The 23,868-nt window shown below is 37.7% G+C and overlaps 1 protein-coding gene and 1 long non-coding RNA gene across 8 annotated transcripts in view; one reads left to right on the top strand and one right to left on the bottom strand.

Annotated features, from left to right (window-relative positions):
• Positions 1-8,189, top strand: part of Mid1 (midline 1) — a 369,304-nt gene extending 361,115 nt beyond the window's left edge. For all 7 annotated transcript variants that reach the window (XM_048796511.1, XM_048796510.1, XM_048796512.1 and 4 more), the window contains exon 10: positions 3,980-8,189. In XM_048796511.1, coding sequence (XP_048652468.1) covers positions 3,980-4,328 — 349 coding nt within the window. In that variant the 3' untranslated portion in view covers positions 4,329-8,189. The remainder of the gene's footprint in view (positions 1-3,979) is intronic.
• A 9,098-nt stretch (positions 8,190-17,287) lies between these two features.
• LOC125614149 overlaps positions 17,288-23,868 on the bottom strand; it is a 177,524-nt gene continuing 170,943 nt past the window's right edge. Inside the window, exons 4-5 of the long non-coding RNA XR_007344793.1 lie at positions 20,056-20,194; positions 17,288-19,064 (exon numbers count right to left, since the gene is read on the bottom strand). This is a non-coding gene — a long non-coding RNA (uncharacterized LOC125614149). The remainder of the gene's footprint in view (positions 19,065-20,055; positions 20,195-23,868) is intronic.

Here is a 23,868-nt window from a genome sequence, read left to right as displayed (position 1 = left end):
GGGGAGGGTACCAGGAATTGAACCCAAGGGCACTTAACCACTGAGCCACATCCCTGGCCCCTTTTTGTATTTTATTAGAGACAGGGTCTTGCTGAGTTGCTTAGGGCCTCACTAAGTTTCTGAGGCTGGCTTTGAACTTGCGATCCTTCTGCCTTCACCCTCTTGAGCCACTGGGATTACAGGCATGCACCACCATGCCCCACAGGGCTTAATTACTCTTTAGAGCTTATAGTAGTATATACTTACTGATAGCTTCATCTGTGCTTTAAAAATAAAACCAATGTTGAAAACTGTATAACCTGAAGATGGTGAGTATTATAACAGTGTTTCTTTTGGTGTAGGCATTGATAGAACACTTCTCATTTTAAAAAGACCTTTCAATTCAAATCTATGAAAATAATGCAATATGTGTCTTTCCTAGTGTGGGCAAAAATCAGCTTGGGCATCCCATTTCTCCCAATAGTGGTACCATTACTGGATGAGTGAGTAGATTTCATTTATTGTAATCCTCATGATTCTCTTTGCCTAGAACATTTTGTTTTCTCAACATCCTGTCTGAAGGTGGAGGGCAAATTCTTCACCATACTAGGCTCTGGGCTAGGTTGGCATTTGCAATTTTTAGCTGCATTGGAGAAAAAGAAAAGCACAGAGGAAAATACCATGAATGTACTTGCAAAAAGGCAATCATTTCTAGTTAATTAATGTGCTATATTAATCTGGGATGGAATTCAATGTCTAAATGATTATAACCCCATTAATAATTATTTATGATAAATGATAGCTGATCACTATGATCTCATTGCCATTGATGAATAATGCTGGAAATTCCACCAGACCACTTTAGTTCCATAAACACAGATCAGCATTACCTTTAAAACATCCTCCAGATGTCAAAACTAACTCTTGAGGGGGAAAGAAATTCTACAATTCATTGCTGCACTTTGGATCTTTACAAACCTGTTTGTGTCAATTTCAGAGAAATCCTCATATCAAGAATAGTTTCATATTTCCTGGGAGGAATTAGCAAGGAAGGGGTTCCTCTACTATTAAATGCTTGTGACACCTTGACTTACAACAGCTAATGACACATATATTTTCTCATGAAATATAGTCCTGACTTTAAATTAACGTGTATGTTATGATCCGTGCAATGGGGCATGTTAACATTGCTCTGAGAAACATAATTTTTATATTTTTTTAATTCTCCATGTCTCACTGCACAACTTAATGGAACATTACATTGTGCTTGCCCCTTTCAAGCTCAATGGAATTATGTACATAGTTTTACAGATTAATGATAATATAATGGTATTTTCCTTTGCCTAATGGACTATGCACTTGGTTATTTTCTTATTCTCTAATGCTGTTAATGTGCACTGGGTGTTTTATGAAATGGTGTTAACTAAACCTATAATAATGAGTTAATGCCACAATTACTAGACCAGAAGTCGAAAGGGCAGCAGAAGATTTCTGGAGTTTGCTCCTAATTTTAACCTTCTCTATATTTCCTATTTGCTGAATACAGCCATCCCTGATGTAGCTACACAGAATTCAGTTAAGGTTCAAATGGGAAATAAACATAAAAATTCTTTAATAAAAAATTAATATGGTATGTAGCAACAAGAAGGAAACAACACAGATGTGGTTATTTTGTGATGCAAATGTAGTTCCCACATTATCTGAAAACTGGAAATAGCGTCTGCCAGGGCATACAGAAGATCACTGGGAGAGATATTTTAAATTGCAAAATGAAAACCATTTCAAAGTATATGAGTTAAGACTTGGCAGATTAACAGAAGTCAATCAAGGTGCTCCATGAAGGAAGGGAGTCAAAAGTTATGGGACTGTAGCACCCTGGGAGTACAAATCAGCTGGTCTGCTACTTTATGCATGGAGTCACCATGACTGGCTGCCCACTACTGAAGCAGGTGTTGCCAGGTGCTCAGCTGAAGCTTCCACAAGCCTCATATCTACTGTCTACCATCAGAACAGAGTTCCCCTCCTCTCACAGTTTCTGCATCTTGTGCAAGGGCGTTGCAATAGCAGAACCTGACCTTTGGATTCTGGGAAATGCAACCAAGAATTCTCTCTACAAGTAGAAGAGGATCAACATGAGGGAAGACAGGATGCGGGGTTGACATCACAGATGGGCTGGCACATTGATTTAATGGATGATGCCATGTTTTATTAAGTTTCATTTGAACTCCCTACTCTTAAAGTGACTGTATTTTAACTCAACATGTAATTTTTAAAAGAATGTCATTTTAACAAAGACCAATGAATTTTTCCCCTCTTCACTGGGTAAGGTACCATATGTCAATATCCAATTACACTGGCTTCTGCTATAACATATTAAAAGTTGAACTATGAGTCATTCACTCTATTAAGAGTGATGTGTTTTGCTTATCTTAGTAACTGTGAAATGCTTTGAATATTACAGGGCATGTCTCAGAGAGGTTAAAGGAGATTAAGAAGCTTAGAACATTGTAGAAAAAAATCTTAACATTTTTAGTTTTGAACAGTGAGAGCATTTAGGATAACTGGATATCTCTCCACTCAAAGATATTTTTAAAATTTAAAAATATTAGGAAATATAATCAGGAGAGCTCTTGGCAGTGGTGACTTATAAAATTTCTGGTGAGGGACGGCATTATAAAGTGTCATAAGTTTGTGGCCTTTTGAGTCATCCTAGGTTCAAATTCTGATTCCAGTACTTACTGTTAATGTGTCATCAGACATTATAATGAAGTAATAGTTACTGAATATTACATGTCAGGCCTTGGGCCCAGGATTTAAAATGCATTTTTTTTCTCTTTTACCTCTTAAAATAAGCTTGGGAGATGGAGACTATTATTGTCCCAGTGTTATAGATGAGAAACTGAGACTGAATGATGACAAGGGATTTATCCTCATAAATGGAAATCATTCTCATCACTTGCCTTTGGCAAAGTGCATTCAAAGTCATGGAAAACTACAATTGAAAAATTTAAAGAAGATCAAAAGGACAAGTCTAGGTTACACTGTCCAATATCATAGCCATAAACCACATGTGGCTATTTAAATAATTATCTTAATTAAAATTAAATAAGATGCTCCTCCACTTATGATGGGGATATGTCCTGATAACCCCATAGTAAATGGAAAAATATCATAAGTGAAAAATGGATTTACTACACATAATCTACTAACCATCATAGATTAGCCTAGCCTATTTTAAATGTTCTCTGAACACTTAAATTAGCCTACAGTTGGGCAAATTGATCTAACATGAAGCCCACTGTATAATTAACTGCACAATTTATTGAATGTATTTCATGGAAGAGTACAGGAACAGTTGCTTCCCCTTGTGATCATGTGACTGCCTGGGAACTGTGGCTCACTGCCCCTGCCTGGCTTTGCAAGAGAAGATCATACTTCATTTGACTAGCCCAGGAAGACATCCAAACTCAAAATTTGAAGGAAGTTCCTAGTGAATACATATCACTTTCACACCATTGTAAAGTTGAAAAATCTTTAAATTGGACCATCAAGAACCATCTATAAATTTATAGTTGCGTTCCTCAGTTTGACTAGCCAGTTGAGTGCCTGAATAGCCCATGTGGCTCCTGGCCACCGTACTGAACGGAACAGAACATTTCAATCATTGCAGAAAGTTCTATCTGTTGGTACTGGTAATTCATGAGAGAAAGTAAAACAACAAAGTATGTAGTGAAGATTCTTTTGCAGTGTTTGAACTGAAAACAAGACTGTGGACAAATACAATGGCCCCTTTCTGCCTACAGTATGTTTAGGAGAGAAGAAGATGAGGAATACAGGTGTTGGGGTTCTTAGCTAATCTTTCACTTAAAGAGAATGAACAGAGACAACAGATGATCACATTTTCTTAACCCCATGAAAAAAAATTGACCATAGAACAGGTTAAGTACACACACACGCAATGTCATTCACTGTTTTTGTTGTTGCTATTTTGTCTCTGCAGGTATGCCATTGGCCTTGCTTACAAATCAGCCCCAAAGCATGAATGGATTGGGAAGAACTCTGCTTCCTGGGCCCTTTGCCGCTGTAACAATAACTGGGTGGTGAGACACAACAGCAAGGAGATCCCCATCGAGCCAGCCCCCCACCTGCGACGCGTTGGCATCCTGCTAGACTATGATAATGGCTCCATCGCTTTTTATGATGCTTTGAACTCCATCCACCTCTACACCTTCGATGTGGCATTTGCACAGCCTGTGTGCCCCACCTTCACCTTGTGGAACAAGTGTTTGACGATTATAACTGGTCTTCCTATCCCAGACCATTTGGACTGTACAGAGCAGCTGCCATGAGCATCTGACCACATGAAGCTGCTTTCCAGGAGTAACAAAGTTTGAGGCTATTATTCACTATTTAGGGGATTAAGAAAGCACAGGTTTCAAGAGTGTGATTAAATCTCCCCCAAACTGTCCATAAATCAGCTAAAATAGGGTTCAAATGGGAGATTTCTTTTTCTTTTACTGTGTTTTGTATTAAGTACAGGCTTTAATAATTTTTTTTGTATTTAGAGGAAAATCTATAGATTATTTATAAAAGAAACATAATCGGGATTACAACTGTTAGGAATGACTTGGTTTTGCACATTGAGAGGCCCATAAGTTTGCCAGCTCTTTACAACTTTTATTTCATCACTGTCTATGGGCTTGCAAAAAAAGAAAAAGGAAAAGAAAATAAAACAAAAAAACCTTTTGTAGATTTGTACGTTTATTCACTTTCTCACATAATATTTCATACTGAGCCCATGGTAGGTCCTGTCACTTTGACAGTGCATTACAGAATATGCAGCTATTTTAAATACAAATAATTTTTAACCTAGTAGGGAAACAAACAGGCTTTCTTACTATGGTGTAATTTGAAGTATTTTAACTGTGATGTCAAAAACTTGTGGATCAACTAGAATAGAGTAAGAAGGAGAATGGATAAAATTGACTTTGAATTGAACTTTGAACCTCAGACTTAGCCAGGGCTCAATCTTTACTCTCTGGTGGTTGATGGGATAACTTTGGGAAGAAAGGTTCTGAAACCTTTGGCCATACATAACCCTGCTTCTCACAGGGCTAAGGATTCTGGGCTAATATTATGAATGAGATTGCAATTGAAAATAGTCACTTTGAATCCTACAGATTATTCAGAAATTTAGGCTGATTTGTGTTTTCTCAGAAGCAGGATTCTGTTTGATGATATAATACTATTTTATCCTTTTAATAGTTTTTTTAGGCATGTGAAATTTCTTCACTACATTTAATAGTTGTCCTATTTCCCCTTCCCCCAATTGATTTTTTTCCCTTTTCTCTGGGGCTGAGGAAATAAATAAACACAATCTGTCACGAATGGCAGCACACTTTGAATTGATTTTGTTCTCTAGGACATCAGCACATGGCCCTGATCACAACTACCATGTCCAAAAATAAGTCACTGAAAAACACATAATATTTATGAGTTAGTAATAGCAAGGAACATTGCATAAAACACTATTCACTAGAATATATGTCTCAAGTTATTATAAACAAACATTAATTAAACACATCTTGAAAGATGTAGAAGTCCCTCCATATTCTAGTATAGTAACATAGAATTGTAAAACAAAAACAAAAAGAAAGAAACTCACTATTTGCATGCAAGAACCTGCAAATAGAACCTGCTAATCAACTGTCAGATGGGGTTCTTTGCATGCTGCTCTGACACATTGTAATGGTCCCTGAATTAAGGCTTTCTGGAGCAGTCTTTGGACTGGAAGTTTGCTATTGGTTCTACCTTGATGAAGGGCATGACTTCTAGAAAGATTTGTGATGGCTAAAATATTTATCTGGGCTACTGAGTCAGCCAATAAATAAACAGACTGGTAGATTTAGGCATCATTTTTAGTAATTTTGCTTTTAACCAAATCAATCATTTCCCTGAAGTCAATAGACCCATTGTTTTAGCACCACATGGCCAAGGCTTATGTGATTGCCAAACTGGACTTTGAGGGAGACCAAGCCAGCTTCCTGTGTCCTTTTGTCTCTTCCCTGGCAGATGCTGTCCTTTTTCTTATTGGATAAATTCTATATATTTACTACATTATTTATACCCAGATGAATATTTTGATAGCTATGTAAGACAATTACACATCTAAGAAATAGACACCTCAATGAAAAAAAATGAATCATTTTTTGGCAACTAAATGTTTTTTTCTTTTGTTTAACAATGTAAAACAATGTGTATTTGCCTTCCCTGAATAAATAGAAAGGGTTCTCTCAGTAATTTTTACATACATTTTGGGTTACTGGATAATGGATATTTTAATGCACTTTGTACACTTACAGGTTCTGAATATAAGGGTCTAAAACTCAGTTTCTGAGTTTTTAAAACCATGGTCTCCAGGTACCAATAAATGCTACAGTTTGCCTTATGATGTTAACAGAAAGCATTTACTGGAAGGACACTATTTCCATGAATATAATGTTTTTCAATATAAAGATGTTACTACTCAAGTTTTCACTCCAAGCTGTTTAGGGTATGTTTTGGCTATTTTTATAAGGATAAGAGATTATGTTATAATTTTGTTGTGAAAGTCTCACTTTTGGCTAACTTAAAACCATTGTGGATGTAGCAGCTACTATTTCCAGGTTGTCACATTTACAGGAAAATATGTATATGGTGAAAGGCCACCGTGTTTTAATTACTGTAATGGTGTAGAAAAAATTTCCATGTGGATTTTTTTGAAAGTCTAAAAAAATATATGCTGTAAACATTTGCTGCAGTATAATAATGCATTCTCTTCAAATGGATTGGGGTCACAATATTTTATTTTACTTTTTTGAGGTCTTCACTTCACCGGAAGCATTTCAATATAGGAGCAAAAGAGATGGCAGTGCCAATTAAATGAATACAACAAAATTGACATGGCACCAACCAAAGTTACAAGGGCTGGCATCATGGTTGTATGATAGCTCAGTATCCCAGAACCCTGGGCTCAGAGAGGCCCTAAGCTTGGTTCAATGCTCTTCTGTCACTGTCATGAAATTCTTAATAATTTTTGAACAAAGGGCCTGCATTTTCACTTTGCACCGGGTCCTGCAAATTATGTAGTCAGTCCTGATAGCAGAACTCAGAAACATGGTACCTCTCTTCCTAGTGGATAGAAAGAAGTCTGGATCCAAAGTGGAAAATTGCTGGCTGTATCATTCAAGTAGGAATCTAAATGGTGAATTAAGATGAGGGTGGACTTAGGCGAAGATTTTCTTTCCAGCTTTAAAGAAAGTGACTTCAAAAACTGACTGCAAATATGGATGATGGTTTCTGCTGGACAAGAGGAGATAGCCTGAATCAACAGGCTTTTAATTATGGTACTGCTATATTGACCTTTAACTTCTGAGGAACTGAACTAGTGCCCTCTAGTCAACGTGGAATTCCATCCCAGCTCCAGGCACATTTGCAACTGCCTGCAGAGACACATGCCTATGTGCTCACAGACATGTATATTTGGTGTTGGGAAGTTGACATCTGGTCTGCCTTCATGAAATACCAAAAAGCACACAAAGACAATGACGACGGCAAGAGGAAGTTTTTGAAAATAGTGCTCCTCATTCTGCGCTCTATTTTACCCCCCAGGAGACATTTGGCCATGTCTGGAGTCAATTTTGCTTGTCACAACTTGGGGGACGCATTGCTACCAGCATCTAGTGGGTAGAGGTCAGGGATGGCATTGAACATCCTGCAGCTCCACCACCACAAAGAGTTATCTGGCCCAAAATATCACTTGTTTCCAAGTTCAAACGTTCTTGGTTGTTGGCCTTTTTGAAATGCAAAACTCTAATGCATAAATACATTTTAATATTTCTATAATTGATTCAGTGCCTGATATACCAAAAAAAGTGGACGTCGTCAATTCAAAGGTTCTCTGCAGTGACTCCTTCAAAAATGTTTACGAACTACTTAACAAAATCCGAAATCTGTAAAATAATCCAAGCCTGTGTAAATGGGAATCACTGAAAAGTATCATGATTTGGAGGAGCTTAGTTTGGGAATGAAAAATTGTTTTTCTTTACTCCACCTTGCACTGGACAAAGTCACTCCTTGGTACTTGAATCACGCTGCCACGCCCTTAGTCCAGACTATTCTCTTGATTGCTGTTGCTTCCTGGTTCAAAATAAAATCAATTTTGTGGCACCAAAACAGATCTCTGCCTATCTCTGTTGCCTTTTTGCCATTTTATGTGTTCACATTTACAATTTTTACAAACTTCTGATTTCCCTTACAATTTTGCGAGGGTTCATTTTCTTTAATATCTGAAACTGTTTCATATCTGCCCTCAGCCCATCTTGAGTCAAAAAGATACTTTTTTAAAAAAGACTAAAAATACCCCACAGGCAATTTTAAAACAATAAAAGATAAGTGATTAAGGGATAGAAAAGGATAGAAACCTAGTGCAAAGATTGCTTGAAGTTTAGTCTCAGAGGTGGGATAGAGAAGGGCAAAGTAATGACCATCAGCAGAGGAGTGGTTGTCTTTACAAATATAGTCTAGAACAGTTCCAGCAGATGGTCCATAAATAAATACATGCCCACTCCCATCCCAGGATTATTGGACCTGACTCTGGCATCTTGGAGATGCAAGCCCTTTTTACCTAGGTCTACGCTGTCCACTGGGCCCCAGCATTAAGACCACTGTGAGCTTCTTCAAAAGGCCCACTCTACCTCACCCCAGGTCTGCTGGTCAGAACGTCTGGAGGTGTGACAATATGAGTTCTAACCTGCACGGCAGGAGATTCTAATACCAGCAAAAGTTTGCTGGGCATAGCTCTGGAGAGATTTTTTCAGTCTCACAGCCCATATAAAAGAGGCACTTGCAACCTGAAATGGATATTCAAGGCAAAATGTGCTTTAGAGGCAGCATGATGTAATGCAGTGATTCTTCACTTGACTTTGCATTAAAATCCTTTTTACACATGCTGATTCCTGAATTCCATCCTGAAAGATCAGGGATGAGAAGGTCAGGAATGTGACCCAGCAACCTAGAACTTTCTAAAGTACAGCCAGGATTGGCAACCAGTGCTATAGCTGGCCACTTGAAGGGTCAGATAGTGAATACACATGGTCTCTACAGCAACTATTTATGTCGGTTGCCACAGAAGGAAAGCAATCACTGAGAATATGTAAATAAATGGGCGTGGTTGCATTCCAATAAAACTTTATTTACAAGAACAGGCATTGGACTGGACTTGCCTGTGAGCTCTAGTTTGCTGCCCTCTGCTATAGTGGATGCTGAGCTGACAACCCAAAGCCCTCAGGCATTCTCTACTCCCTTGCTCACCCAGGACTCAGCCTTGTTCCTTCACGCCTCAGTGAACTCTGAAAGTCCTTTCCAACATTGAATTACATCAATTCTGTGAAATCACATAAACTTGGGGAGAATTAGTTACGGAGTGCTTAAGATAGGGCCTCTCAATGGGTATTAGAAGATACATTCATTCAACAGTCCAGAGTGGGGTATGCCAGGGTTCTAGTGATTAGCTTTACCGCCTTCATAATTTCAACTCAAATCAGCCCTTCTCACAAGTGACAGGTGTGTAAAATATATTCCCTTTGATAAGAGTTTTGAAGTACATTTAATTTGAACTTTTGAAACTGAACAGACACCACTATAATTAATCACCTTTCAAAGTTAACTTGAAGGGCATGTCATACACTCCACAGGGTAGCTCACATTCCATCTATTTTTTAAAATATACTAGTAAAATATGTTTAAAAAAGATAGTTGCTTGTAATTATAATAAGAGCACAAAAAGGAAGCACATGGAACTTGCAAAATCCCTTTTCCCTTGAGTATCATTCTCCCTATAGGGTGAACATTTAAGAGCATAAAATAAAAACAGGGCTGAGATTTTACAGAGAAAACTTTCTTGTAGTTGTCCTATCTTAGCATGGGCAATTTATGGAAAGGAATTCAGGTCTCTCTTTGGATCTTTTTCAGCCATGTCCTCCTGAGAGAATTATTAAAGCATGATTAAATAGGAAGCCTAGCAATTAACGAGCAAATATGTCAGGGCCGAAAACCAATTACCAATTAAGAAGCGGCACAGAAAAATGATTTAATGAACATTGGTTCTTTTGCACAGTCTATTTATTCTCAAAGCTCAATTTTTATTATGGTCATTAAAAGCTATTCAATTTAACTAAAGCATTTCAAATAATAATGCTGATTTTCCCCTTCACTAATCATATTCTCCCTTCAACAACTGTCCTCCCTCACCTTTTCTTCTCTGTCAAGTTTCTCAAGGGGCTGTTCACACCTGCTGCTTCTGATTCCTCACCTATCATTGTACCTCTCCATATCCCATTGGAAGTTCAGTGTTTTTGTTCCACCAAACAGTGCTTGCTGACATAAAAAATGGCGTCCATGTCAATAAAACCAGAACATTCTCAGATGTTCACTTGGCTTCATCTTGACATACAGCAGTTTTTTTATAGACCACCTAGTTCTTTTTTAATACCTCCCTAGGCAATGCCGTCCACATCATCACTTCATTCACTAGTCTGTGCAGAAGGCTCCCAAATTCAAATCTCTAGCTTCAATTTCTTCACTGAGTTCAGTCCTACACATTGACCTATTTTTTTAGTGATAATTTTTAAATGCCTAAAAAGTTCAGTATGTCCAGAACTGCACTCATGACCTCTCCCCCAAACCACCTCCTAGCCAACATGTTGCATGAACCCAAAGCTACAGATTCATGTTTGATATCCCTCTCACTCATGTCCAATCCATCACCAAGTCCTGTTGACTTTATCTCTTAAATGTTTTACTGATCTACTTCTTTTTGCCTCTGCATACAACCTCAAGTCTGAGCTTTCATGTCTCTAACCTCTATCACTGAAATAACCTCTGACTAGTCTACCTGTAATCTATAATCACATTTTCTCCTTCTTTTAATCCCCCAGAACAGCCAAGGTCATCTCTAAATCGAATCATGTCACACACATCTACATACTCATTCCACCACTGTCATCCTCATTCCCAAATTTCTTATATTAACTAAAAAACCTCATAGTTTCTCTGAAAAATTTCTGCAGTGCACTCCTGATGGATTTGTGCCTGCAAATCTTAATATCATCTTGAACCATTCTCTCCTTATTCCCTGCACTCTGGCCAAACTGGCTGTTGTAACCATGCTCTGATCTGCCACAGACCTCTTCTTGGGCCACTTTTCCCTCACCTTCTTAACTAATATTTCACATTGCTTCTCAACATTAGCTCCTGGAGAATCTTTCCCTGACCTCTCTGTATGAGCCAAATTCCCCTCATTCATAAAGAAATCAGTGCCTTCCTTTATAATGTTTGTAACAGTTGCAATTTAACATTTGTTTGTGTAATGTTTGTTAACCATTTCTGATCATATGCCCGCACGAAAACTGTAATATCCCTGAAGTCTTAGACCAGGACTGGCATAGACCAATGTTTGCCATATAGTAGGTATGCAATAAATATTTAGAGCAGAATTTCCATTTCTTGTGAATATATTTTACATTTAACTTTCTGTTAAATTCACAGCATCCACCATGCTTTTTAAAAATACTTGTATTCTTAAAAAAAGTGCTTCATACTGGCAGCAAGCACATATACTTCAAAATAAAAATAGTATCAAAATAAAATCTAGAACATCTACCTTCTGGCTGTTTTAATCCTCTCTTATCTTCAGGTCACCAGGCAAAATCAAAACCCTGAATTTGGGCAAGCAAACATGCCCATCAATCTTATAATGTCCTGCTTGGCTCCTGCCCCTGAATGCTAAGACTAGAGTTGCACTTACATAATTCCTATTTGCTGGATCACCTCATCCCACACTCTAAAACATCCCATGTGAAAATGAAGTGTCCTTTAGGGTATCACTAACTCCATCTTGAAGCAGGTCCTCTTTGACCTTGATGCCCCCGCCAAGTAGCTCCACTCAGTTCCCCAGATACACAGACTCCCTGTCCTATGCTGCAGCATCAGAGTCCAGCCTCCTTCAGTTTTCAGTAGCTGTATTCTCTGGCCTTGAACCCTTTTAATTTGATCTCTAATATAAACTTTGGATTTCCCAGGTGGCAGCAGCTGTCTGCTTTGAATTCCATCCAATGCCTATGTTGCTTGTTTGCTCAACATCTCAGGTCACCAACTCAGTGCTCTGCCCTACTTCTTATTTTTTTAATTTTTATTTATTTATTTATTTGATACCAGGGATTGAGCCTAGGGGCCACTGAGCCACATCCCCAGCCCTATGCTGTATTTTATTTAGAGACATGGTCTCACTGAGTTGCTTAGTGCCTCTCCATTGCTAAGGCTGGCTTTGAACTTGTGATCCTACTGTCTCAGCCTCCCTAGCTGCTAGCATTACAGGCATGTGCCACTGCAGCCGGCTTCTGCCCTACTTCTTTACATTAGCTGATTTCTTTCTTTTCTTTATCACTTCAAAGCCTGTTCTCATGTTCCCAGATCTGTTTTCTTTCAATCCCTTTAAATGAACTGGTCCATACCCAGATTTCCCAAAGACACAGTGACTCAAGGACAACTCCACGTTTACCTGTCCTGGTAACTATGTTCAGTCTATAAGAACCTCACTTGAAATAATGAAGACATAGTAAGTGAAAAGTAACAGGGTAACCAAAGATATAGTACATAGACACTGATAGAAACAAAGCAGAATGATTCTATTAAGAGAAGACAAAGTCAATTTCTATACAAGAACATTTCCAGAAATAAAAAGGGACACCACATAATAAAGGGTTCAATTGGCCAGAAAACCTATCAACCATAGAGTGTTCCAACAGTATGAAACCTATCAACATTTTTACTTTCTTTAAAAAGAAAAGGAAAAATACAAATATATAAATAGATTATTTAAGCCAGGCATGGTGGTGCACACATGTAATCCCAGCCACTTGGGAGGCTGAGACAGGAGGATCAAAACTGCAAGATAGCCTCAACAATTTTCCAAGGCCTTAAGCAACTTAGCGAGTCCCTGTCTCAAAATAAAAAATAAAAAGGGCTAGGAATGGGGCTCAATAGTAGAGTAGCCCTGGGTTCAATCCCCTATACCAAAAAAAATACCCAGATTCTTTAAAAGAAATCTAATATATTTCAGTAGGCACTCATAATAAATTTTCAGTTAAATAGGAATAGAAGAAAACTATTTATTTTTGTCTGTAAACCTACAACAAGCATGATGTGTTTTTATTTTATTTTATTTTTTGATACTGAAGATTGAACTCAGGGGCACTCAACCACTGAGCTACATCCTGAGCCCTATTTTATATTTTATTTAGAGACAGGGTCTCACTGAGTTGCTTAGGGCCTCATTGTTGCTGAGGCTGGCTTTGAATTCCCAATCCTCCTGTTTCAGCCTCCCCAGCTGCTGGGATTACAGGTGTGCACCACTGTGCCTGACCAAGCATGATTTTAAGTGAAGCAATTCCAAAGTAGTCCTTTCAAAATCAGGGCCAGACAAGGGATACTCAGTTCTACCACCACATGGCATTTCTCTCTAGGTTATTGTCAATGGGATGAGAGGAATAAAGACGAAATGATGAAAAACAAGGCTCAAAATTATCTTTATGGGCAGAAATAACTAGATAAAATTATTTTTCAAGTTCATGTAGAAAATTAAATTTCTAAAAAGTCAATAATTAATAATAAAAGGAGGAAGGAGGAACCCTTGAACCCAGGGCTACTCTACTACTGAGCCCCATCCCAGCCCTTTTTATTTTTTATTTTGAGACAGGGTCTAGCTAAGTTGCTTAAGGAGGAGGGAGGGAAGGAAAGAGAGAGATCGAGAGAGAGAGAGAAAGAAGAAGAAGAACTTGCCATATGATATATTAAAATGTACTGAAAAGACTCTGTAATGAAAATATTAGGGTAGTCGTACAAAATAGTCAAGTAGATCAGTCAAATCATTTTAAAATGTAAAAGAAATTTTAGCAGAAAATGTGTATAAATAGAGGTAGGGAGAGTTTCCTAAGCAAGAAAAATCATAGATGTTTGACTACAAAAGTCAAAACATATTTGAAAAAGTTCAACCTCTCTGTCAAGTTTTTACAGAAGTTCAAAATGAAACAGCAAGCCAATGCATTTTGCCTTCCAACTGATTAACTGAAATAGAAAAGAACAATAATATACAATGTTTATCAAGATTCTGTCACTCTCAGCACTTTGCCAGGATATTCTGAATTGATGCAATCTTTTGGGGGAAGTAATCTGGTAATGATAAATTCACAAAATGCATGACATTCTTGCTCCTTAGGAATATATTCTATAAAACATAAATTGGACAACTTTCTATAAAGGGCAAAATGGTAATTATTTTAGGCACTGGGGGCCATATATGGTCTCTGTAATATATATTTCTTTTTTTTTAAAGAACCATAAAAACACTTTCTTAGCTCTCAGACTACAAAATCAGGCAACTGTGCAGATTTGGTCCAGGGACCATAGTATCCCAATGCCTGCTAAAAATTAAAGTACCACTTCTTAAGGATTTATGCAAAAAGCTGTAAATCACAGTGGCAAAAAACCTGGGGACAAACTGAATATAAATTGACTGAGAAAAGGTTGAGTACATTGTCATTTATCCATACCACAAAATATTTATACAGCTATTAAAAAGTCATAAAAATGAGCTACAAGCATTATCAGTGATGTGATGCCATGAATGAAAATGCAAACAATAATGACAAAGTATCCTCTAGATGGTGTTGCAGACAGCCCTTCTTGTACACGAGAATCATCTGGAATGCTATAGTGGACAGAACCTAGGATGGTCCCATGATGCCCACTTGCTAATATTAACAACTTGTTTAATCCCCTCCCCTTGATCATGAGCAAGACCTGTGTGTTGCTCGCAACCAATATAATATGGCAATGATAATGGGATTTCATTCTTAGAATTATACTATATTTAAATAAAGCTTCATCTCGCTGGTATATTCTATAGAGAGTCTCATTGCTGGCTTTAAAGCAAGTGGCTATATTTTTAAAATTATTATTATTAAATTGAAATATAATAATTGCACATACATATAAGGTACAATGTGACACATTAATACATTTGTTACATGTGTACAATGCAGAGGTTGATTTCTATAAAAATGTTCTTGCTCAAAATAAAGTTAGATTCTTTCCAGCTCTCTGTTACACCTAGGCTGTAACTGACTGAAACAGAGAGCACACCTAACTCAGCATCTTGGTATTTACTTGGTATCCACTTGCTAGAGCAAGTGGCCATATTATGAGAGTCATGTGGCAGCAAACTCTGGGTGGCCTCTGGAACCTGAAGGCAGCCTCTAGCCGACAGCCAGAAAGAAACTGGCATTTCTACAGCCACATGAAAATGAAATTTGCCAACTTGGAAGCAGACCTCCTCCAGTCAAGCCCCAGATGAGAATGTAGTCCAGCTGAAAAACTGAGGTAAGCTTTGTGAGACCTTGAGCAGAAAATCAACTAAACCACATCTGAATTCCTGAAACACAGAAGCTGTAAGATAATAAATGTGTGAAACTGTAAGTAAAACTGCACTATTAGAACAAATGGGCTTAACAGAACTTTATAGAACAGTCCACCCAATAGCTGCATAGTTCACACTTTTCAACACATGGAGCATTCTCCAGGATAGACCATAAACCTTAACAAATTTAAAAAATTCAAAATCATATATCTTATCTGACTCTAGTGGAATAAATCTAGAAATAAAAAGAGGAACTTTAGATATTGTACAAATATGTAAAAATTAAACAACATTCTACCGAATGGCCAATGAGTCAATGAAGAAATCAAAAGAGAAATTTAAAAATTTCTTGAAATAAATGAAAATGAAAACACAATGTACCAAAACGTTCAGAGTACAGCAAAAGCAGTACTAAGAGGGAAGTTCAGAGAAACAAGTACCTATATTTTTAAAAAGGTATCAATAAACAAAAATGCAACATAAGGAATTAAGAAAGAAAAAAAGCAAGCCAAATATAAATTAGTAGAAAAGAAATAACAAAGATCAAAGCATAAATAAATGAAATAGAGACTAAAAAATAAGAAAGATCAATGAAAAGACTTTTTTGAGAAGATAAAAATAATTAGGAAACTTTTAGCTAGAATATCCAAGAAAAAAAGAAGACCAAAATAAATAAAATAGGAAAGGACACTACAACTGATACCACAGAAAGAATAAGATTCATTGAAAACTACAATGAACAATTATGAGCCTACAAATTGGAAAACCTAGGAGAAATGGGTAAATTCTCAATACATGCAACCTACAAAAATTGAACCACGAGAACATAGAAAACCTGAACACACTAATAACAAGCAATGAAACTGAGTCAGTAATAAAGTCCCTGAACAAAGTAAAGCCTGGGATTGGATGGTTTTGCTGCTGAGTTTTACCAAAACTTAAAAAAAAAAAAAAACTAACATCAATTATTCTCAAACTATTCCAATTGGAAAGGGAGGGAACACTTCTAATTTTATTTTATAAGTCTAGTATTACTCTGATACCCAAACTATACAAGAACACAGCAGCAACTAGGAAAAAAAGAGAAAGAAAGCTACAGAAAAATATCCCTGATGAATATAGGTGTGAAAATTCTCAACAAAACACTATCAAATCAAATCCAACAACACTTCAAAAAACTTATAGATCATGATCAAGTGGAATTTATCCCAGGGATGCAAGGATGCCTCAACATATGCAAATCAATAAACATAATACATCACATCAACAGCATCAAGGATAAAAAGCATATGATCATCTTAATAGATGCTGAAAAGGTGTTCAATAAAATTTGATATCCCTTTATGATAAAACCCTAAAAAATAGGTATGTAAGGAATGTGCCTCAATGTAACAAAGGCTAGATATGATATACTCATAGCCAACATCATACTGAATGGGGGAAAGTTGAACCTTTCTTCAAAGATCAGGGACAAGACCAGGATGCTGCCAGGCAAGATGGTGCACACCTGTAATCCCAGCTATACAGAAGGTCAAGGCAGGAGGATCTCAAGTTCAAGGCCAGCTTCAGCAATTTAACAAGATCCTGTCTCAAAATTTAAATTAAACAAAAAGATAAGGATGTCCATTTTTTAATAGTTTGACTAATTTTTATTATATTTCATCTTTAAACATTTAAAAATTATTAAGTTTTCATTAGTTCATCTCAATTATACAGAATGGGGGTTTTCATTGTGACATATTCCCACATATATAGAAATACAACTTGATCAATTTTGCCCCCACCCTTCCCTCCTTCCTCCCCATGACCCCCTTCCTCTATACTACAGTCACCTTTCTACTTTTATGATATGTCTTTTTCCCCCTTTATCTTCCACATATGGGGAAAACATAACAATATGTTTCTCTCTCAAATCTCATTTATCTTGCTCAAAATTATGTCTCCAGTTCCATCCATTTTCCTCCAAATAACATATTTCATTCTTCTTTATGGCTGAGTAAAACACAATTATGTATATATACCACATTTTATTTATTCATCTGTTGACAAGCACATGGGCTGGTTCCATAGCCTGGGTATTGTGAATTGTGCTGCTATAAACATGGATATGTGTATATTGCCAGAAGGAAGCCTACTTTCATCACTCTTATTCAATATAGTGTTGAAACACTTAGCCAGAGTAATAAAGAGAGAGAAAGAAATAAAGGACATCCAAATAGGAAAGGAGGAATTCAAATTATTCCTATTTGAATGTGACATGATTTTATTCATGGGAAAAATGCTATTGAAAAACTCTTAGGACTGATCAACAAATTAAATAAAGTGGAGAGATACAAAATCAACATACCAAATTAGTAGCTTTTTTATATACCAACAACAAAATTTCTAAGAAAGAAATCAAGAAGGTCATCACATTTTAAACAGCTACAGATGTGTGAATAAATGGGCAAGAAAATGTGGTATGCATACACAATGAAATATTATTCAGCCATTAAAAAATTCTGTCATTTGCAGCAACATGGATAAAACTGAATGACATTATGTTAAGTGAAATAAGTCAGACATACAAAGACAAACACTACATTTTCTCACTCATATGTGGAAGCTAAAAAGTTGTGGAAGTAGAGAATAGAATAATAGTTACCAGAGCCTGGGAGGGAGGATGGAGAGAGGATGGTTAATGATTCAAGGGTGCACTTGGATAAGAAGAAAAGTTCCTGGTATTCTCTAGCATAGCAAAACTACTATGGGTCACCACAACTAACTTAATATTTCAAAATTGCTAGTAGGATTTTCTATGTTCCCAACACAAAGAAATGAGAAACATCTGAGGTGACAGATATGCTGATTGCCCTGATCTGATCATCACACATAATATACATGTTTTGAAATGTCACCATGCACTCCATAAATATATACATTACTATGTGTCAATTAAAAATATTTTTTTATTTTTCTTGTGGTTCTTTCACCTGGAGTGGTAGAATAAACTCTGATGAGCAATTTTTTAAATATAAAAAGTAAATATATTTAAATAAGACAATGGTTCTGCATACAGGAATTTTCAATTGATTGCTTTTCAACCTAAATCATATTTGGTTTTACCTACTTTGTGTTTCCATTTTTTCACCCCCAAAAGAATTTGAGTAACAGAGAAGACAGGGTCAGGTGAGAAAAATAGTCCTGAGTTGGAAAATTGGAGCAGGCCTATTCAGATGGAGTTAGCTGCATAGCTTTCAGTGGTCCGACTGTTTCTTGGAGCCTGTAGTCAGCACCCAATAAATAAGTGAATGTAGATGATGACAAAGATGAATACCCTAAGTTTCAGTCTCCATGTCAGGCTTTGGATGAGTCCATCTTCGGAGGCCAGGTTGAGAAGCAGCAAGAGACTCAGACAAGAACAAACGTGCAGCTGTCAACTTGGAACAATGAGCCCAATCAAAGCTTCTGACCCTGGACCCCTAGGGAATTGATGCAGGCAGAGAAAGGAAGGGGGTGGCCAAATCCCAGCATCTGTTATCGGTTGCCTCTTGCTCCCTTTCTGCATTCCAGACCCAGCACTCAGGACGTCCTGAAATGGAGAAGGTGGCTGTTAGGGTCATGTTTGAAACCTTCAAATGACTGACTGGGAGCAGAAGTGCCAGGGCGTGACCCTTTGACCCCAGAGTTCACAGGGCCAAGGCCTGCAGAGGCTGAAGCCTTGATCCCATCGGGAAGGCGCTCCTCATTAAGCAATGCCGCCAGATTCAGGGTCCAAAACATACAGTTGCCTGCTCCCTTCTGGGCTTCATTTCTAGGCCCTGATATACATGTATTTTTTAAAAAAATTCTAAGCCAATCAATCTTGTCTTGATGGACTTGTTTGAGCAAGGCTAACATTTGCTGATGGAGGGATGGGGATAAAATTATGCTGGCACGTAGCATCATAGGAGATATCCCAGGAATAGAGGACAGCCCAGAGAGAAAGGCCACAGGGCTCCTGTTCCCTGCTGAATAGCCTCCAAGCAACACTGTGAGTGGACTTTGTCTGAACCGACTTCAGAGAGCTACCGGCTAGGCTGACTTTCAAAGCAGCCCGTTCTTCCTGAGGGTTTTGCCCTTAAAACCAGGAAACCCTCAGGGACAGCTCTGACTAGAGGAAAATCAACACAGCTCATGACAGCTTCCGAGACACAAATGTGGCCAATTTTCCTTAATGCTGTCGGACACAGCCGTCATAAACATCTCTAAAGTGGAAGGGCCAGGCTTGGTGTTGCAGAAAAATTCCACTAGAGAGATTGAAATCATGACACCTTTACAGCTTTGGGAGGAAATGAGATGACTGAGTGTTAAAATGCCCTGGTGAATTGGGGGAAAATGAGGAAGTTGTTCATTCTTGCTAATTACAGTCTGGGTGTCAAGTTTTCATTTTCAATTTAGGCAGGATATTACAGACTTTGTTTGCTTATGTGTTTTGGGTCTAATGAAATTGCCAAGTACAATCTTCTACCTTCATGGACGCACAGGACAGGAAAGTCAGTATCTGCTGAGCACATTTTATATAAATACTTTTCCTTCCTCACCTCACTGGTTGTAGGGAGAAAGCCTTCTGATACCCCTTTTCCTCGTTGTTCAGTCTTTTCTCCAGCTGTCTTTTTCTCTAGAGCAGGATTTCTCCATCTCAGAAGACATTTGGGGCTGGATGGTTCTTTGTGGTGGGTCCTGTTTGGGGGCATTGCAGGATGTTTAGCAATGTCTCTGGACTCCACCTATTTGATGCCAGTAAGGTAGGGAGGGATGTGGGGAGAGTAAACACCTCCAGCTTCTCCCTGGATGTGGAGGCTGCCAATGAGCTAATGCTCAAGAGAGCTATTTCTCACATATGTGCAATTTAGATGGAGGGATCTTTTGCTAGTAATATTTTTAAAATCATTATTAATGCAAAAAGAGAGATTGAGGTTTTCATGTGTATTTTTAAAAATACTTAAAAGGAGACTACCTAAGCTCTCAAAATATTTTTGTATTGCAAAAATGGATTATTTCTAGACATTCTTGCAGCACAGGAAATACTGGTGTGTTCACCTTTTATATTAGATCTAGAGATGAGGTACTTCTGGTCACAGCCACCTCTGCTGCACTATTGCTGTGCTGTTAAAGGCAACACTATTAATAGTGTTTAAGACAATTACCATTGTTAAGAGCAGCATTGTTATTGCTATGAAGCTCCACTTCCCATGGCTAACTTGAGAGAATAATTGTTTTTGTTAATCTTGGAGACATATCCTTCCTAGAATACTGGTGGGACATTGGGGGGGGTATTTTTTGGTATTTTTTAAAAATAATATAGTAGCCCCAAAATACAGCTCTCTTCTCTCTCTCCTTCTTTCCATCTTTTCTTTCTTTCCTTCTTTCTTTTTTCTTTCTCTTTTACACAGTTCAGAAGAATCTGTAAATTGTTGCCTTTATGTGAGAAACTTTCCCCCACTAGAACCTAAGCTCCCTAAGGGTAGGAATTATGCATCATTGTCAAATTTTAATATCTTGGAGGCCTAACATATTCCCTGCTTTGTTGTATGTCTTTAGTGAATGATAACTGAAAAAGAAAGTGGGGAAGGGAGGAAAAGAGGGAAGGTGGGAGGAAGAGAAACAAAGCTAGGAGGGAGAGAGGGAAGAAGATAGGAAGAAAGGGGACAAAAGGAGAGGAGGGAGGAAGGGTGGACATCAATGTTACATTTGCATTTGGTACTATTCAGATTTGTTCCAAATTCTAAAATATTTACTCAATTGAAAGTTAGCCAAAACTGCTCTCATTTATTGCCATATAAATATTAGTAGCTTTATCATTAGAATCTCTTCTGACATCCAGCATTACATGCAGAACAAAAAGAATCAATGTGCTGGTTTGGGTGATCCAAAAGGCACACATGAATGAAAACTGACATCAAGAAAAAGTCATCAACAGTAAGAACTCAAAAGATGCTCAGATTTTCAAGTTATACACATTTCTATTAACTTTAAATATTAGAAAAGGGAACAAAGATTTCTACTTTGGACCCATTAAAGATAAACAGAATTAGAATTACAAAAATAGGTTTAAAAGTACTTCAATCCAAAATTTTGAACAAAGTCAAACATTTTTTTCTACAGATTTTTGAAGGCAATTGTCTACTTCTTGTAACATCATTTTTGTATCACATCAGTTTTTCAACTCTTAAGTTTAATCCATTTTCTCTAGCAATATATATTTATTGAAGAAAATTCTGAAAAATATCAAAGAGCTTATCGGAAAAAAAACACAGCAAAATAAATGCCCATGGCATTCCAGGAATCATTTAATAAATGAAATTTTTCATTTTCATAAAACCTCATTTCTGCTACTTATTACTATATGAATCACTCTGCCTTTACATCCTGATTCAGGACCTAATTCTTTATTTGCCATTAATGAGAAGTGCTATATAGTTTTGAAGTGTGTTTAAAAGTCTTATTTTAGGACCTGAGCCAAAAGGCAAGGCTCTCCAACTCATTAACCTGCTCCATAAACTTTAAACCACTGTTTCCTACGGGAGAAAAACATACCTGGGAATAGAGTTACTATTTTAATTCTTTCCTTCTAACTATTTCAAGACTGGTTTATCCCCATTTCATCTGAATGAAAATTACTTGAGAATATTTCCTCCCTTGTGCAATAAGGGACTTAACAATCTAATTCTGGTTAAGAAATCCGATTGCTTCTATCGGTGTCAGAGAACCAGAAGCTAAAGAAAAATCAAGAAGCAAACAAAATCTGCTATCATAGCATAGGGAACCCCATCGAGGTGCTGCTGATCAGAAGGACCAACAGCTTGAACTTGCTGACCCTGTTAATCTGAGCAGAGTTTCCTCAGCCTCCCCTACAAGGAGGAGAGGAACCATGGTCCTGGGTAGTGTTCATCCAAAACCATCACCCAGTCATTTCCTTTCTCACAAGGAAAGGGAATTGTTGGGTTTGCTTTGTATGAATTTTATTTGTTTTCCACCTCAGGATTAAGTTCTTTGGCTGGGAATTGGGGAATTCTGCTTTGACAGGCCTCAGCCTGAAAGCCATCACTTCTCCCACTTCTGTATGCGGGAGCTGGCATCAGGGCCACTCAGGAGGTGACATTCCCAGCTTCCAGAGGATTCATGGTCAGGGCTTCCTACTCTGCTCATGGACCAGGAGGGGCTGCTTTCCTAGCCTGGGGCTGGGTCCATGCCCACAATTTAATGACAGGCTGGAGCCAAGTGCCTGTGCTGAGCGGGCAAGCTGTGTGCTTGCTTGGGGCTTTTCAGTCATCAAAAGCCTTGGCAGGCAGTGTTCCCAAGCTGTGTTCCTCCTTGGCCTTGAAATTCTAAGCTAAATTATCTGAACATTGTTATCAGTGGTCAGAATATTCTGCCAGCACATTAGAACACTCCAGTGTGGTCTGCTCTTGTGCAAAATCAATAGAAGACCTGGCCTCCATTTCGAGACCTTGTGCCCCCAGAGCCTGGCAAGCATATGTAGATATGAATGTCGACAATCAATCATTGACAAACATCTGAAATGTAGGAAAACCTTGTTAGTCCACTATTGCTGATCCCAGATAGCATGTAATACAAAGCAACTGCTGCTCCTGTCCTCCATAGTTCTTTAATGAAAATATTAAAAATGTAAATTGGCAGATGGGATGTTTATTTTTGCAGATCCCTGGCATTTTGAATTTTTAGGACATTGCTCTAATTTTATTTTCTTCATTCAGTAACATATTATTTTCCTATATTCACCAATCAAGTTTTCATAAGAAGTTTTGTCATTGGAGATATAATTGCAATCATGTTCTGATAAGAAACCTGCCTCATAGTATCTAAATAAATTGTTACTATCAATTAGAATGCTAAATGTGGGTTAGTAACTCCATGTTTAAAAGGAATTTTTGTCTTATCAAAAATGATAAACTAGAGCCGGGTACTGTGGTACATGCCTGTAATCCCTGCAGCTTGGAAGGCTGAGGCAGGATGACTATAAGTTGAAGGCCAGCCTCAGCAACAGCAAGGCACTAAGCAACTCAGTGAGACCCTGTCTCTAAATAAAATACAAAATAAGGTTGGGGATGTGGCTCAGTGCCCCTGAGTTCAATCCCTGGTACCAAAAAAAAAAAAAAAGATAAACTGGGTGTGGTGGCACTCACCTGTAATCCTAGAAACTCAGGAGCCAGAGGCAGGATGACTATTAGTTCAAGGCCAGCCTCAGCAATTTAGTGACACTTTGAGCAACTTAGTGAGATCCTGTCTCAAAATAAAAAAAATTAAAAAGGACTGGGTATATAATTCAGTGGTATCTGCCCCCGGATTCAATCCTCCATACTTAAAAGAAAAAATGTTAAATGTTTATTTCA

Source organism: Marmota marmota, unplaced genomic scaffold, assembly GCF_001458135.2.
Source record: "Marmota marmota marmota unplaced genomic scaffold, marMar, whole genome shotgun sequence".
In the NCBI taxonomy this organism is placed as follows: Eukaryota; Metazoa; Chordata; class Mammalia; order Rodentia; family Sciuridae; genus Marmota; species Marmota marmota.
This window is presented reverse-complemented; position numbering and strand designations above follow the sequence as displayed.